We start from the raw sequence: 18314 nt of genomic DNA, 5'->3' as shown, positions 1-18314 counted from the left end.
CTGAAATTACACGTATTTAATGAGTGTATAAATAAGATGCAAACACACATGGGATTATTGCAAATATTGGATGAAATAGCTCGTACTGATAACGGATATATAGAACAGCCATGTATTAAGTACTGTAAATGCTACAAGTGACGGAAGTTACTGAACAACCTGATGTTTTGGGAAATTCGCACAATCCCTATCTTGCAGAGTGTTTAGATAAAAAAAAAAAAAACATCTACTAGTGCCTATAAAGCTATGTATTGTTCTTTGATCTGTACAAAAGCATGAAACCAATTTGGTGGTCTGGGTTATTTCTTTACTAGGGTTAGTGACTTTTTGTAGGGGTTTTTTTTGTTATTGCTTTTTTGTATAGATTAAACAAATTTGATATAACCCTTAACGTGTTAACCAAACAGCTTTACATGTGCTAGAGGACTAGGCTAGAAGGTTTTGTTTAAGCAGAGCCAGGCTAGCTGGTGCCAGCCTTTATCATAGACTGAATATAAAGATGGCCGACGCGTCTCCACTTCCTCCCACTATCCAAAAAAGAGGCCAAAACATCCTGGATTCGAACACTGCCATATTGCGCCGATGACATCATTTGGAGCCAGATTCTGCGCTGTACAGCAGAGGATGGAGCCTCCAAGACACACGTTTGTCCAATCGTAGCTGTCAATCATCACGTTTCACCTGTTATTATAGCATCAAATAACTAATTCAAACACTTACCAGAGAAATGAACATCTGGACCTACATAGGTTTGATTAGAACTACCTAAAAATGACACAAACCATCTTTGAGAGAATGTTCTTAAATTTGTATTCTGACTTTTTTAGTTTGCTCTAAGGTGGGTGGAAGGTGGGTTTTATGACCTGTACTGCAGACAGCCACCAGGGGGTGATCAAGACGCATTGGCTACATATTTGGGACTCAGCCATGTCATCCATCTTTCTATACAGGCTATGACTTACACTAAGCTAACCAGCTGCTGGCTCCTGCTTCGTAGAGCAAGCAGGGTCGTGTCATCTAACTTCCAATAAGAGAGAGAGAAAGCAAACGTGTATTTCCCAAACTGTCATGCTACTCCTCAAATAGCTGCCCACCTCACCACAACACAACTATGACACAGATGCCAAGTTGCATGACTCATACAGTGTTTTTGCACCGTATGTTTGGCTTTGTTGTTTTCTGTAAGGCCAGACGGGGTCTACGAGCTCGAAAGAGGAGCGTATTGAATGAAGTGCGCTGAGTGTTTTCACAGGCCTATAGCACCGCATCTCTTCAGACTGTCAAGAGAGGAGGTCGACTTAAAACACTGCAGCGGCTGCAAGGAGGCCTCGGGGTGATGGTGAATTAAGAATAGAAAAATGTTGAAATATGCTGCTCTTCATTTCAAGTGTCTGTGCAGATTCAGAAACATCCACATCACAGGGAATCACTATGTTTCTTTTATAGGATCAGGCTCCATTGTTTCCTCCGCTCAGGAAGGTTATGTTTTCACCCCTATCCCTTTGTTTGTTGGCATTTGTTTGTGAGCAAGAAAACATTGCACAAAAGTCCATGAAACTTGGTGGAACGATGCAGTATGTGTCCCATTCAATTTTTTATCTAGCTCTGGGGGCAGATCCATGATTTTTTTCTTCCACTTTTTTTAATGCTGAGAAACAGATATTTTGGACATTTCCTCTGATTTCCTAGAGAATAATACTGATAGTTATGAGTGTGGGTATTTTGGTCCAACTTGATTGAATTTAAGGGGACTGTCCGGCTTTGGCGCAGGTTATGTGCTCTCGTAGTTATTTCAATGTAAGGCAGAGGCAATAGGAAAACATTCATTCACTTGCTGCGAAATTAAGTTTCCCTGGCTCCAGCACAACCAACACCCAGGCTCTTGGTCAGCACAGAAATAATCAGTGCTCAGGGAAATGGAGGGTAGTGACAGCAGGGTAATGGAGCTGACACAGTTGACACGTTTTGTAACACAAATGGCACATAATACGAAATAGACCCCTGGTGAAATAAAGTGAATTGAGATTGAAAATGGACCTGGTGCAATCACTGTCTTTACAACACCAGTTCACTCCATGCATTCACTGGTCGGTATCACTTATTCAGACAGCTGGAGGCCCCAGAGGCAGGAGATAAAATAAAGTGCTGGTTTGCATTTGATCTCAGGCCAGTGCTGGGTTCATGTGTGGTCTCGCACACAGGCGCTTCTGAACCACTCAGCTATCTGTGAGCACTTAGCCCCGAATATCATGTAACAAGCAGCAAGGTATTTTAAGATACACCTGCCCAGACTTCTCCTGACTGGGTGCTGAGTGGTTTTGGTGTGGATACTGACAGAAGGAGCAGGCGTGTGAGACTCCTGCTCCTCGTTACAGTCGCAGCTCCACGGTCGCCATGTGTAATAAGTCAGATATGTTTCGGGGATTGATATTTAGGAATGTGTGCAATTTGGTGCAGATCCAAATAAAAATCAGCTTCTAGTGGATTTAAATGTGGTTGCATTGGCTGTGCTCTACTGAGTGCCATTCTAGTAACATTTAGTGTATTAAATATAGATGAATTTATAAATCTAAATGTGTGTTTAGATCAATAAATCTAAATGTATGTGGAAATGATGGTACTGACCAATCCTGGTACATATAGAATTATTTATAAATCTAAATGTATGTATGTACCGTCCCTTCCACGTACATTTAGATTCATAAATAATTCTACACGTACATGGATATGACAGTGCCATCATTTCCACATGCATCGAGATTTATTTATGAATCTTAAAACTGCATTAAAGACAAGACTAGGACGGGCAGATATTACCACTATTAATATTTAACAGAATAATAACCATTTAAGTTGATACAACACATCCCAGTACAGCAGCTTGGCAATAGATGCTACAACTGTAGGAATAGTAAACAGTATTTGACAAATGATTCATAAAAGGAGGATGTTGTTGTGTAAGTTTCCGATGCTTTGAGCAGCACAGACAAATGTTTAATTCACATCCTCTATAGTTAGCTGGTGGGAGATACTCTTTATAGAGAAATACTTTATTAGGAATAAGCCCTTGGGGCGTATCAACTCGTTTTCAACACAATAGTACAAGTACATTAAGTACAAGTACATTCAGACAACATATTTAATACACACATACACACATTAGTAGAACAAACAAAATACAAAGTACAAAAGCATCGATAGTTTATAGAATAAAAAAGTCAGTAAAGTCACTACTGTCATTGATAGAATTAGAGTAGAACATAGTCATACTTATTATAGGTATTATTATTGGGGACATGCACAGCTGGTCCTATATAATAAGAAAACAGGGCATTTTTGAACAAGTGAATAGATGACATGAATCAAATATTTGCTGGTTTTTGAGAAGGATCTGTCAGAACCTGCTCATCCTAATACCACTAAGTGAGAAAATTAGTCAACCCTTTAAATGTGATGATGTTACAGTCCCATTGGGAACATGAAACAATGATGTTTCCGTGTTATTCCACGATTATGCATTATGAATTGCCGTTCAACTGTAATTCCACACCATCTCTGGATGAGTCACAGGATGGCGGTTTTGACATCATTCTCGGGTCTGAGGTGTTATCTTTGCACTACAGTAAAGTAAAAGTAAAATTAAGCCATGATATGATTTTCAAATCAAATGAAAACGATCTCATCACAAGATGCGGTTAGTATCGGTCTTAGACGTTTCAGTCGTATCGCATGATCATCAGCAGTTAGTCGAGTCGTCCTGAAGGGCAACTTGACATGAAGAGCTCCATTGTTCCGTTTAAAGAATATCTTATAGCTTGATTCTGGCCTGAGCACTGAACAGCATCTTTACCGCAGGCAGAAAATCCTTTCGCCCTGAGCCGCAGCATGATCCCTGCATGATCTAGACTTCATATAGAAATGTGATGCCTGGAGTTATTACAGACAAAGCACTGATACATTAATGCACTTCATAAGATGGTGCCAGGAGAACAGGCACAGCTTCCAGTGTTACAGTCAACGGTTGTTGGTCGCTGTTTTGTCGTTCTCAAGAACGCCCCAAGAGAATCCTTTCAAGCTTGGCACAAATGTTCTCTGAGACTCGTGGATTAGCCGATTAGTTTTGGGTGGTCAAGGTCACAGTGGCCTCACAAAACATATTTTGGTCTCTTGAACATGAAATATGAAGTCTGCCTTCATTGAAATATTTTTTTTTAATTTTGACCAGTTTTCACTTGGACGCAAAGATAAATGATTAGATTTCAGTGGTCAACGGTCACAGCGACCTCACGAGTCTGGACAGAGAATATGTGTAGACTAACTGCACTGGTTGGCGAAGCAGCATTAAACCACAGGGCGGTAATTCTAGTTCATAATGTGACTCAATAGAACTGTTTACAGAACTCCTTCTCAGCTGCCTATTGAGGTTTACACTTTATGAAAAGCATCTATCACTGGATGATACAGTTGTGTAAGTGATACAGGAAATTACAATGAGGGAGATAAGTTCACCCATATCCAAAAGCCAAATTACCGCGGAAAGATAAGTTACAATAAGTTAAAATGAAACTAAATGAGAAATGAATTTCTGGTGTTCCCAAAGCTCCCATGAAGCAGCTATACAACGTGTAATAGAAATGTGGATATCAGATTTAGAAAGTGATGACATAAGGCTGCAAATGCAAAACACACAAATAGAAAAACACATGGTGGAAAGTCAGTTGAAGACGGATAAGGTGCTACGGGTGGACTTCATTGAACATACATATCAACTATTACATATTCCACTTGCACTAAAGAAGACTTGATAAAAACAGGAATATTGTCTTCAAAATGAATGATGAATTGTTTCTCACTGACTGAAAAGATCACACCGTGTTTGACACCTCCTTTAGTCTGAGGCCTTCAGCTTCAGAGAAGGAGATACTCAAGACTACTTGAAGAAAAGTGAGCGGCTTAGCTTCATGGAGAATGAAACAGGCCCGTGGTTGTGAGAAATCAAGTAAAAGCCAATATCCCTGGTGTGAATGAAATTTGGTTCCTGAAACAATACACAGATCAGCAGGGGAAATCTACAGGCCATAATGTGGATAGTTTTCATAAAAACTGTGAACGATGAATTCAATTTCAGAAAATAAGACAGAAGACCACTTCAATTGAGGGAGGTGTAGATTGCATCTATCTGAACGTGTTTTAAGTCTGGATCTTCAAGTCCTAAAACTTGAAAACACTTGAGAAATGCTGTATCAGTGTGTTTGTGCTTAAAGAAAATTCCACGACACATGTTCTCTTTTCAGTAGATTTTTTATCTTTTATTGAATAAATGATTTAAAAGGTAATAACAATGTTTAAAACTACTACCTTCACATCCATTGCTTACATACTCAGATAACCCATCTATATATATTCTTTCAACCCTCCCCACTTTTCTTTTGCAATTTTTTTTTTTGCTTTATTTTTTTGCTTTTGTTTTTTTTTGTGTGCGTTTGTTTATTTTTATCTTTTTTTTCCATTTGGAGTCATACTATCTTTAATAAATGCCCGTTTCAAGTCTCGTCACACTAACAGCAAATTCAAGAGGAAGAGAGGAAGGGTCTAGCTCTACAGGGGGATGGATTTGAAGTTCCCAGTTCATAGTTTTCCATCAACATTTTTCAAGTTACTAAAGCAGAGGAGAAAAAAAGATCCAAAAATCGAAAAGGAAAAGAAATAAAAGTTGGTATGAGGAGTTACACCAGGCAACCCTCCCAGCCCATCAGGCCACTGCAACTGAAGAAAATCATTTTGTACAGTGACACGTCATCGAAGTCAGTGTCTCTAAAATTCAGAACATAGAAAACCACTAAAATAATTTTGAAACTAGATCCAAAATATTCTTTTGAAAAGAAGTAATTCGATGTACAAAAACAGTCATTTTCGTTTTTTATGTGCATTTTTTAAAATATTTTTTTAATAAAAGTCTCAAACACAAGTTTATTGTAGATCTTATTTCATTTGTCATTATCATTATTATTATTGATTCATTTAGACTTTTTTCATATTTTTTTTTTTTTTTTTAATTCATCTATCAGTGCGATTTTATACCAGTGCAGCTACTGGGTCCAGAGTAAAGAAAACAGGCTATTTCATCTTTAATGGCATAAAAAATAAGGAAAAATCCATCTTTTATACAAAGTATAACTGCTGGTCTTTAGGGAAAAATAAACACTTATAAACCCATAAAGCTAGGAGGCACACCATGGGATTTTCATTTTTGTAAATTAGAGCAATAATAATAATAATGATAACAATAATAATAAACAAAATAAGTAACAACAATTGGCAACCAATTTTAACCATCTTTGATGCCGTGTACGGTTTCAGAGATGTAAATTCATTGAAAAATTAGGTTGCTTCATAAGTCAAGACAGTTGAGAAATCGCAACAAAAAAAAAAATAAAAAGACATAAAACATTTTGTCAAATGCAGGGGTGTTTTTTGGAAGGACAGGAAGCCAGGCCTGAAGAGCAGCATTTGGGCATGGCCGCTGGCATCTTTGGTTCAGTCAAACATACGAAGGTAACACGAGCTTGAGCATTCCACGACACATGAGAATGACCACACAAGGAATGCTGAGGCTGAACTCTGACCCCGGTATGGAACCAAAACACGATCTGCTACAACAAACTACGAAACGTCGTTCCATAATGTCTCATGAGGTATCAATGCTTTTTAAAACAGTTAAATCAGTACAGAACCAGGACTATATTCTGCGTGTTCTACGTAAAACATTTACTCTGCGTCCCATCAAGTGGGATGCTCCCCTTCAAACAAGGTTCTCAGCAAACCTCGCCCTTTCAGCAGCTAGAAGGAAAAACGAAAGGATGTGCTCGTTAAAAAGCAGCACCCGATCTTCCAGGAGAGGCAACGAACACAGTCTATTACCGCCACTGTCTACTTAACGACACACACATCGCACCTCGACAAACTAGGCCATGAGGTTGGGCCACAGTGTAGGGAGTAAACGGGGGGGGGGGTTAACGTGTTGACTTCTTGTCCTTTCAAACCTGCAGGGGTGTTGACTTGCACTGGTTGAAAAAAAATAATAATAATGAAAAAAAAAAAACACCTGTTGAACAGATCTGCATATATCAAGGATAGTAAAGGTAACACATGGAGGATTTTCTCTTAATATACCGCTGTAAAAAAAATCGCCATGACGACCATTAACAGTACATTCAAGAGCCCCTATGACACATTGCTGCTAGGACTTTTCCCTCTTTACTCTTTGTTTAAGAGAATCCGTTTTTTCCCCCCTCACAGGAAAGTTGATCCCACACTGCAATTAATAAAAGCAGATTCTCGGGGCCTTTTCGTAACGGCGACCGTCGTGACTCAATTCACAGCGATGCACCAAAGAGAAAATCCTACATGAAGCATCTTTTTAAGTATGATATGATCAATGAGTCCGCATGACCAGTCACGAGCTGTGACCACCCCAATATGAGGTCCGATAGCACCATATTTGTCTTTTAAATCTCTTAATGGTTAATAAGAGTGTCTAAGCCATAGATCAAGCATATCATGGATAAAACCATAGGTCTCATACTCAGACATACATGCAACTGAACACATTGCATGTGTATACAAAGACATATATGTAAAAGAGCATGGTCAATTTGGTTTTGCAGCAGAAAAATTCCAGTTGTGCTGTATTTAATGGACCAGGAGATGAATGCCTGACTGTTCTTCTCTGAAATGTCTTTGTGTAGTGTATTTTAAAAAAACATACATTTGTCTAGAGGCGTGAAACGATGAGGGTAACACCACCACGGTGTCAGAAAGAGAGAGAATGTGTTAACCAGGTCTCTGTGGAGCTGTAAGTGAAATGGAGGACCAGTAGCTGGCTAAGATGTGAGCTAACAGGGCAGGTGTACACAAGCCCCCATATGCATGTATGAGGAAGTATTGACAGCATTCAAATAACATTATCTCTTTCCTTCCCTACAATGTGAAGATGGAGCTGGGACAGAGCCACAGGCCAGAGGGACACTCAGAGTCATCTCCTGGTCCATCACTTATTAAATCATTAATTTAAGGCAACACAACTGAATACTGGGTCATTTCGGGTTACTGTGGATGGAGTGCCAAAAGCCCTTGACATTTTTGCATAAAAGAAAAATAACCTGTCAGTTAGTAAAGGCTGTTACGCAGAAAGATGTTGGTCAAGTGACAAGAACCTCTCAAAAATTCCAGTTCGCAAAACTAAAAACCAAAACAAGCAGATCGCGCGATGACCCTTAACTGTAACATTCTTTAAAAGTAAATCCAAACTAGCCGTGTGTGTGTGTGTGTGGATGCCGACTCACAACGAGTGATATTTGGATGGGAAATGGCTTCTTAAGTCCTTTATACAAAGCCCTGGCTGTTTTTTGTTTTTTTTATTCGTAGACCTCAACTGTAAGCCGCCAGGCCCCGTGCAGAGATTCAGCTCTGACTAATTCAACCGTGTTTGCTCGAATCGGCTGCCCAACAGCTGACTAAACACACCACAAATCAAAATATGTCCTGTGCCGTGGACACACAGATCAAAGGGACCCTGCTGAACGGCGGACTAATCGGAGAAAGGTGGTAGTGCGGTTTCAACAACTAAAACTGGCTGCGTCGTGGCAGCTCCACAATGACATGCACTACTAAATGACACAAACATGTTAATTAGCTCACTTCCTTTTGTGCGTCAAGTGTCTTCATTCAAAAAATGACAATTTTTAATACAGCGTACTTCACGGACGAGTGACAATGGTTAGCTATAGTCTGAAAAGGCAAGACAGTGTTTCCATGACGACACGGGCAATATACACGACACCTGACGAATGACTGAAACCGCTGATTCGACGTGTGTCTTTCGTGATGCGGCCTTGCCTGAGGCTGGTTGGTATACGTTTGCATTCGGTGGTGGAACAGTTACCAGTTTCAGTGGCACAGAATGCAAATACATCAAGCCAAACAACAGACTACTCTTACAAAGTGTGGAATAAAAAGAGAATATGGCTTTAAGTAGATATAGCATGTCCCTGTTAAAGTGACTCCCTGCCAGTAAACTCAGACACCAACAGACGGTAAATTTTAACTGAAGCATCGTTCATGCATTTTCTTTTTTTTTTCTTCTTTTAGGGACATGTAATTACACCTGGTCGCCCCTCTCCACTGCCGGGAGAGCAGAGCCCACTTGTAGCCCATTTTACATAACAAATCACCAGCAAGGACGTGATTATCCTCAGACAAATGGCTTCCTCCGCGATTACTGTAATTTGAAAAAGAGGGAACATCGTTGCAAGTTTACAGGTTCCACCACAAAAAACACGACAAACACTCAAGGGGAAAGGTTCCCAAAAGAAAAACTGTCGGGAGTTTTTAAAAATCAAATTTCTAATTTTCGTTTGTTCTCGTGGCAGATCAACGTCCATATCCACACACTGAGATACACACAGCTCGCACAAGAAACGCAACTAGCAATGGCCAGTCAAAGGGCATTACTATCCTACTGTTTATACTTTGGAGTACACAGTTCCCAATAAATAGTTCCAACTACAACACTATAAGAGTTTACAAGGCTCAAACAACCTCCACAGTCAATCTTATTTTTTTTGTTTTTGAGAGGAATCAGGACAGAGATGACACAGCCTTTGAGAACTGCAGTTGCCTTGCTACATGGTTATACATGTCGGGATATTAAGAAAGAAAATAGGAGAACTAAAGATTTTTTAGTTAATGTAGAACTGTAGCAAAGCCTAAACAATATAAGTGTTAGACTAATCTACTAAGAGACTTCCTTCCATCCACAGAATCAAACACCTGATTAGGTTTGCTGAAAAGATTAATAAAATCTATTAGTTGTTAATTTTCAAACGTATGAGTAAAGGGGGTTATAGTTATAAGGATACATATGCTGCAAAAACTTAACCACAGGCAAAGAAAGAAAGTGAATTTCTTGCCATAATCAAATGATGCTTCGTTGCCACCCGTTGCCATGTCAACGTCTGGGAGACGGCCAGCATGGCAACGGAAACTATCATCATAAAATGGTACAGTAGTAGAAATAGCTAGACCAGGAGGGGGCAGGCTCTCCTGGGAAAAGGTCCGCGGAGAGGTCCAATGATTGGTCATGCGGCTCGCTGTCAGGAATAATGGTTGTACGGTGGTAGAGGGTGCCCAATGCCATTCTGGTAGTGATGGTGCTGACGGTGGGCGATGTACTCTGCATAACCCATTGTCAACTTCTCGCTACGGTACCTTGGGATGAGAAGAGATGCATCGGTAACGGCAAGGCTGGAAAACGCACAACGGGCCAAGACACAGAGCTGCACCTACTGTGATTCTTTACGATCAGTTTACAAGACCATACTGCACTTTGGAAACTTTTTTATGTGTTCCTTTTTTCTATTTGAAAAAGTGCTCTACTGATTCAGCATTGCAAATTATCAGTTTCGCTGTGGACAGTTTGAAATATGAGGAAAAGAATTGCTGCAGCAAAACCAGAGATTGTTTTTATCTAATCATAACCTGTCTGTGAATGTGCAGAATCTGTAGGTGAGGAACACGATTTTGGGACAGGAAGCCTTCTAGTTTCGATTTCTAGTTTGACCAATCATATTTGAGCAGGCTTTGGTTGCCCACGGGTAAACAGTCCGTGTGGAGAGCGAAATACATCAGCCATCTGCTTATTTATTGTTGTTATTTGGATTCATATGGAGCTAGCTGTTGATTTAGATTAGCCAAAACATCATCTGGAACTAAAAACACCTACAATCAGTTTATGTTTTGTGCAGAGGAAAATTGTGACTGTAAACAAGTGTGCGGATATCTGCTGTCTACACTGGAAGCCCCAAAATATTGCCCGTTGCTCCGAGATTGCCCACAATGCAAAGTTGGGTCAAAGATTGAGAATTTATCAGCTTTCCTGCAGCTCCCTCTGGAGCCAAAAAAAAAACCTTTACACAACTTTTCCCCAACTTATGCAGGAGATAGATACTTTAAAACAACATGTGTAATCTTACCTGGTTAACTTAATGGTCTTCCTGAAGTCATTTGTGATGGGAGCTTTATAACCTCCCTTTCGTAGTAAGGAATCTATGGTTTGAATGTGGTCCCAACCTTGATGAAAAAGAACAGTTTTACACAATATCCAGATTTAGTTAGATTTGTAAATTTTTATTAAAAGAACACAGATCAGGCTGGATTTCAAGGAGCACAAAAAGATCTCACCTTGCTCCTTCGCAACCTCTGGTAGGTAAGTGGCGGTGCGCTTTGATCCTTTTTCATTGAAAAATTCTATCCTAATACCATGAACACCCACCTAAACATCAAGAGAGAAACAACAATGAAAGAATATGTTTAATCACATAAATCGCTCCATCAAGTCGAAGCTGTAAAAAATGAGCAAGCACTTCAGGCAAAATGGAGAACTGCTATATTTTACAACCACATTCAACGTTATTGAAAATTCCCCCCTGATTGGTTAGTGTAAAGTGTATCCACTACTGGCGTTAATGAATGATATAGATATATCAATATGTAAGCACCAGCAAAGCACCCAATCAAGCTCAATGAATTGTGGTGCACAAAAATCTACTTGCTATAATAGATTATTGATTTATTTGAGCACTATTATTCAGATAAAAAGATAATACACAAATATTAAGGGTGCTCCGATTGATCGGCCGATATTCCCTCTAATTAGTTTGATCGGCGATCTCTACAAATGCCGATCTGATGAGGCACAACAAACAGCTGTCACCCATGAGTTGCGACTCTCAACAGAGATAAGAAGGAATCTGTGAATACTTTTGTATTCTAACTTAGGTAGTTAGATGATTACTTTTCTTCCCCCCCCCCGGAGCTGATGGTGGAAATAACCAACGAGTGAGGCATCTTGCTTCTCTTCTCATCTCTGTTGAGAGTTGCACATGCGCAGTATCGATTAAACAGTGCAATGGCTGCATCATGGGCTTCGGCGGTGTGAGCCTTCTTGTAAATTGGTTGTAAAGTTATTTATTTTTTTGTGTAAAAACGTTTGTGTGCCTTTCAGGGTGATGTACATTACATTTCCTTTAGCTGACACTTTTATCCAAAGCGACTTCCAATAAGTGCATTCAACCATAAGGGTACAAACCCAGAACAGCAAGAATCATTTAAGTACATTAGCTTCAAAAAAGCCAAACTTATTTTTTTCTTTTTTTTTTATTACCAGAGTTAACCAAGGTGTAGTCGGAAGAGATGTGTTTTTAGCCTGCGGCGGAAGATGCGCAGACTTTCTGCTGTCCTGATGTCAATGGGGAGCTCGTTCCACCATTTGGGAGCCAGGACAGCAAACAGTCGTGATTTTGTTGAGTGGCTAGGTGTCCCTCGCAGTGAGGGAGCAGCAAGCCGATTGGCCGATGCAGAGCGGACGGACTGGGGTGTAAGGTACGTGTACGTGTTTATTTGCATATAGAGCAGGGATTCTATCACGAGTGGTCTGTCTGATCGGGTTGTATAACCTCCTCTACTGCTGTCCGCTGTGTGTGACTCCCTGGTGAGAGCCTGTCACAGCCCGGCAGGACAGACGCTGTGCGGTGCGAACAGGACGCACATTTGTCCTTTCTCTGGTATTATTGCCTTTTTTCTTCGTCATCTATCTGCGTTATGAATGATTTCCAAACAGTCAGAGAGAGTTGAAATGTGTGTCCTGCTCATATGGTTGTTATAAAATCCCGCACAGCGTGACTCCTGCAGCTGCTGACAGCGCAGGTGAAACGTGACACAGACACAGCTGATATAGGAGTTTATGTGGTGCTGAATTGGGGAAAAAAGGAACATCTTGACAGTAATAATGGATATTTACTGAAAAAATTCTGAGTAGGATTTAGCCCTGTAGTGTTTATTTGGTTATAGAGCGGGTAAGAGAAAGCCGATCATATCAGGCCCAAAAATCCTGATCGGAACACCCTTAACAATTATTCTTGGTCGTTTACTTGTTGCTGCTGTTGCAAAGAATTTTGGTGCAGACAAATAAATCTTTAAAAAAAAAAAAGTGTTAGAGCTGCCTGAGTATAATTAGGAGAGAGACCAAAGCTGTAAAGCACCACCATCCTCAAAGCAAATATTATTCTGTGTCTGTGCCTGTTTTAGCAAAGCATGTGTCGAACCTCCCAGTCAAGGTAATCACCGACGTCTTCAAAGTTGGTGAGAAGAGACACTGAGCAGAAGAGGCGAGGCAGCTCATCCCTTGTCATAGGGGGGAAGCGGCTGTCTTTAAGGGCACTGCAGACAAGAGAAAAGGCACAAAGGAAAACACCATTACAGGAGGAACTTCAGAAAGTAGCTGACTCAATTATGGCGAAAAACGGTTGGATAAATATGCGCAGGGTTCGAAACTTAGATCCAGTACAATTAACTTTTTTTTTGAAAATGAGGGCAAGTTTCCACTTAATTTTACAACATGAGATGAAGAATCAGGGGAGACATTTTCTCTAATATAAATTAACTTTAGTTGCAGCAGTCACTTATAATGTCTGTCCACAGTGCTGTTTGTAGTGTGTGTATGTGTGTGCAGTTAAGAGCTATGTCTCTGTGTGTTTAAGTGTATTTGACAGGTCTGCCCTCAGGTCAAAAGTACTAATGAAGACATTCCACAGCAGGTGAGACTCTACTTTTTACTTTCACCAAGGAGGCTATATTTTCATATGCGTCCGTTTGTCTGACTGTTAGTTAGCAAGATTACATCAAATCTATTGGAAGGGTTACCAAGAAACTTGGTGGAAGGATGTGGTATGGGTCAAGAGAGAGAAAGTGAGGATCCAGGATTTTATTTCACTTTAACATTGCAAGGTTTTTGTGGATTTCTCAGAGAATAATTCATGGATCTTGTTGGAAAAAAATCTGACATGTTTATGGGACTGATATTTCTGGGTATGAGCCATTTTTTGCATATCCAATTAAAAAAACACGAGTGAGGTGGGTTACATGATATTTAAAAGGATCAGTGTGTAGAATTTAGTGACATCTTTTGGTGACGTTTCATGTTACAGCTGAATACCCCTCATCTCACCCTCCCCTTCCAAACATCACAGAGAACCTGTGGTAGACCTTAGCGGTCATAAAACTCAAATGGTGTTAAGTTTGTCCAGTTTAGGCTACTGTACAAAACATGGCGACCTCTGTAGAGAGGACCCGCTCCTCCTACAAAAGGGATCATTCTAGGGTAAAGAAAACAACCATTCGTAAAATTTTGATGATTTAACATTATTTTATATTAAATTTCTGCCAATAGATGCCTTTCAGCTAAATCTTACACACTCAACCTTTGATAGACAATAACATTAATGTGAGATGCTGGCATCACCCCTGTCACTGTGTTGCTTGTTCACTTTAATTTACAACAGTGACTTTATTTATCAACAAAGATTCTCTATCACAGCTTTGACAAAGAAAGAATTAATTCCACATTGTTGCTTACCTGGTAAGGGTGTACTCCCTGAGTCCTGAGTGCAGATTCATGGCAGAAAAAGTACCTATACAACCCCGCAACCGCTTGTCTCTGCCTATTTTCCATGTGACAAACAGCGGGCTGAAAAACAGGACAGAACAGACACCATGTCCAAGAGGCAGAACTATAATAACATGCACAGCGAATGGACATTTCTTAAGTGTGAAAACCTTTTTGAATGTTTTAAAAGAATGATATATTGAGGCAGAACTGTCAGCATGTGGGATTCCATTAGAGAAGAGTTGCTGTTAATACTACATTGCTACAGGGGTTATTTTCAAAACTGAAATGGGTAAAACAGCACCTCCATGATTTAATAAAATAAAGGGCATGTTTACAAGAGGCAAAGGTTCCTGTTCCTTAACTCAAAAACAACTGCTTCAACATAATTATCACTAAATGGTCACAGTCTGTAGTTTAATGGCCAAGTTTGCAGAGTGCTGTGTCTGTGTCAAATGTTGTGGTTGTTTTGGGCGTTTCGATAATTCGGTCTGACAATGCCCCCAAGTGAAGCATGTGTCAAGGACACCGCCAACCATAAGTATGGGTCTCTCAAACCTGTGGGCATTAGCCTTCTGCATTCCTCTTCACAATGAGCAGGTTGGGTTTAGAATCTGGTTTCATATGGTGACGGTTTGGCCAAACTCTCACTGTTTAGGTCTTACAGGCTTGGGTAAAATGGAAATGTTATGTATTATATAATATTATATAATACATTTGTGTACTTCCTTTGTTTTCTTGTGCAACATTTTGTGCTTTGTATTGACATGTGTGTGCAGAGGAATACAGACTTTGTTTACAGTATACATGTGTGAGGGATTGTTCCCCATAATGGATCATAAATACCACCAAACATGTTGAATGTGCCATTTACAACCCATGATGTGCATTTGAAATGTAGGCGGCATTGGATAATAGTGTCTGCATTGTGTGAAGAGTCTGCTTTGCCATACACTTTTACGCCGTCGCTGATCATACGACCGTCGAATGACACATTTAAAAACCACAATACACCCATTACTTGAACTATTTCAAACACGGCCCCTGTCAACAAGTCGCTCCAAACTTCCCTGGCCCCATGTTAAGTCGATGAACTGGGACAGTCCGCTCTGTCTTCGGGGGTAAACAACCCACAGCCTCAACATGGATGTAAAAACGCCTACAGAGTCACATGCTATCACATTACACCGCCTGTACGTCCAGGGGGTGAACGGGTTTAGGTGGAGGGCGCCGGAGTGCGGTTACAGAAAATATGAATCAATCCTTTGAGTCGATAAATGTCAACGTCCACATTTAATCCTACGTCCGGTGGATGTCTTAGTTTGTCAAACACAGCATTTGTCATGTTAATTGAATGCTGTCATTTGGGCACAAAACTGCTTGACAGGAGCCTCCTTTTCTTTATGGGCTGATGCTACACTCGGCTTGTTTTCGCTTTGTTCGAGACCACACTAGCCCCCGTTACACAAAACCAGCTGTAAGGTAAACCTCCACCCCGCAGTGGTGTTAGACTTTCCACACATTTACCATTTCATGAATTAATACAAGCCCATTAGCGCTGCCCTACCACGCTAATGTAGCTCATAGCTAACAAAGCTAAGCCTATTATGTGGCAATCCAGAGTTCATTGAGGGTAGCTGGAGAGATTAAGGACACAAATGTTAACTTTTGATATTTTCTGTTTGACATTTTGGGGGAAATCTACAACGACAAGCAAAGCTGCTGCTGATGAAGCGATAAAATGATGAGACATTATCTCCTATAGCTCGTTCCACCCTCTCCCTGCAACTGTTGGTGGTTAGCTGGCTTGAGCTAGGAGCTAACCTCCTTAGCTAACGTTAGCTAGCGCTGTTCGAGTGGGATACAGAATCGTAAAATGTATTTTATGCCAAGTGCCGACGGGATGTTAATAAGCGACAGTGTGCGTCAGTCATTGATAGGTGATCTAGCCCGATAACATCAGATCCGATCATTCATTTTAGCGTCCATGCTAAGCTAGTGTGGCTGCGGGCCAGTGCAGACAGTCTCCTCGACAAGGCCCAAATTCCAACTTGAACAAATTCACCTCTGATCGCGACTTTTTCGCTTCAAATTCATGGGAAATGAAAAGGTTGTTTCGACGTGACAGTCTGTGCCCGTAAAGCGGGAGCGGGGTGTGTGTGTGGGAAGCTGTGAGCGGCGCCGCGGTTCACAATAGTAGAGTGATTATATCAATGAGCTTTGACATGCAGCAAAACAACAAAAGACAGAAAATACTCACTAGGGATCATTTGTAAACCTGGGTGTTCTCGGAGGTTGGTATCCGTACAGATGGCAATAAAGCACGTCAAAACAGAAGCAGCACATCTCCGCCGAGACCACCATTTTTCTGCCTCCACTTCCCGAACCGGGTCCCGGGCTGAGATTCGGGGAGAGGCCGGATGAAGAGTAACCGGCCGGGGCTGGGGACAGAGCGTTCGTGCCGCTGCTACCACTACTACTACCGCTGCCACTAACGATACCCCCGGGTCCCCCCAGGCCGTTGGCTCTGCTCACGTTCGCCGCCGCTGCAACGGTCGCGGAGGAGCCAATCCCCAGCTCCGAGCCACAATGTCCGGTTCCTGGCACCCCGCGTCCCGCCCCCACCCCGCCGGGACCCCCCGACCCAGGCGATCCCGACAGTTTCTGCTTCTTCACCCCGCAGCACCCGGCCGCCATCTTGGAACAATCTGCACCGACACACCGCTTCCGACCCATAACCGTCACCGCGGGAAGGGTGGGGGGGAACGCCGACCAGACGTAGAAATCCCACTGCGCCGATACGTACGACGGACGATACTCCACTTTCACGCTTTTATTTTTTGTCGGACGACGAAATAAGCGATGTGGCGAGAAGACTGCAATGTCACCCTAGCGTTGCCTTTAAAATGCGCGACTTCGCTACGCCAAATCCATACTTTGCGCTGGATGAGTGTTTTTCTTTTTTATTCCTTGAGTAGTCAGCGGGTCCAGCCTTTTTGGACCACGGTGTTCCGGTGGATCACCGATCTAGTCCGGGCCAAATAGTCAGCCTCTCCTCCCTAACACGACACCATCCGAGGCGATCTCAGCCGGTTCCCCTGGTACACACACAAGTTCAGGGAGAGCACCCTCCGAACAGGCCGCAGATGACACTAGGCAGGCGGTCCAGATGTGAAGCCGACAGCCGGTGCGCCGAAGCCCCGCAGCAGCGCACCTCTCCAAGTGGGAGCCGGGAGCTCGAGTACGCAGGACCCATAAGCCTCAGCACGAATTGCGCACAGTGTCCGCGTCGCTCCTCGTTGCACCAGCTCTGTTTGCTCCTGCCTCGCGAACTTCTACTGACACCACAGGCCCAGTATGTAGGAATCCCAGACACCGGGATCACGCAGAGTAAAATGGCATCTGACAATGCGGGGTTGGCATGGCACGATGAACCGCGTCAGCACCGAGCGAGTCATTTCAGCAACGTTAGGCCACAGTTTGCACCTGCATGACGGCGTCTCTGTTGTTGGAGCCTGGGTTTTTTTTTTTTTGGAAAAATAAAAACGTCAATAACACCCCCGCGTCAGATGTAGAGCTGAAAGTTTTCAGCAGGGGTTTGTTTGCAGGTTGTCATCCGTGTGTGAGGAGACATACAGAGGAGCAGGTCCGGTCCGTGGGAAATCCTCCGGGTTCGGCCGCCCCTCGCTCCGCACCCGTCTCTCAGCTGCTACCATTCAGTGCTGTTCGGGTAAGAAGCCCTGTGATCGCTCTGTGGGCACGGGCATCGGTGTCGTCGGCACGTCGGAACCGGATTCAGAGACTGCGTTGC

The 18314-nt window shown here is 42.0% G+C and overlaps 1 protein-coding gene across 2 annotated transcripts; it reads right to left on the bottom strand.

Moving 5' to 3' along the window:
- Window positions 1–5282: 5282 nt before the first annotated feature.
- Window positions 5283–18278, bottom strand: ammecr1 (AMMECR nuclear protein 1). Of its 2 annotated transcripts, XM_035178575.2 has the most exons (7): window positions 18140–18278; window positions 16764–18018; window positions 14474–14584; window positions 13164–13278; window positions 11242–11332; window positions 11034–11130; window positions 5283–10269 (listed from the first exon to the last, which is right to left on the bottom strand). In XM_035178575.2, the coding sequence occupies exons 2-7, from the start codon at window positions 17237–17239 to the stop codon at window positions 10155–10157; spliced, it is 1005 nt and encodes a 334-aa protein (XP_035034466.2). In that variant the 5' UTR covers window positions 17240–18018; window positions 18140–18278; the 3' UTR covers window positions 5283–10154. The 2 variants fall into 2 exon arrangements, with proteins under 2 accessions (XP_035034466.2, XP_035034467.2); XM_035178576.2 differs by lacking the exon at window positions 14474–14584 and having other exon boundaries at window positions 16764–18276.
- Between the last annotated feature and the right edge of the window lie 36 nt (window positions 18279–18314).

The sequence above is a fragment of the Hippoglossus stenolepis genome, chromosome 15, assembly GCF_022539355.2.
Source record: "Hippoglossus stenolepis isolate QCI-W04-F060 chromosome 15, HSTE1.2, whole genome shotgun sequence".
NCBI lineage: Eukaryota > Metazoa > Chordata > Actinopteri > Pleuronectiformes > Pleuronectidae > Hippoglossus > Hippoglossus stenolepis.
This window is presented reverse-complemented; position numbering and strand designations above follow the sequence as displayed.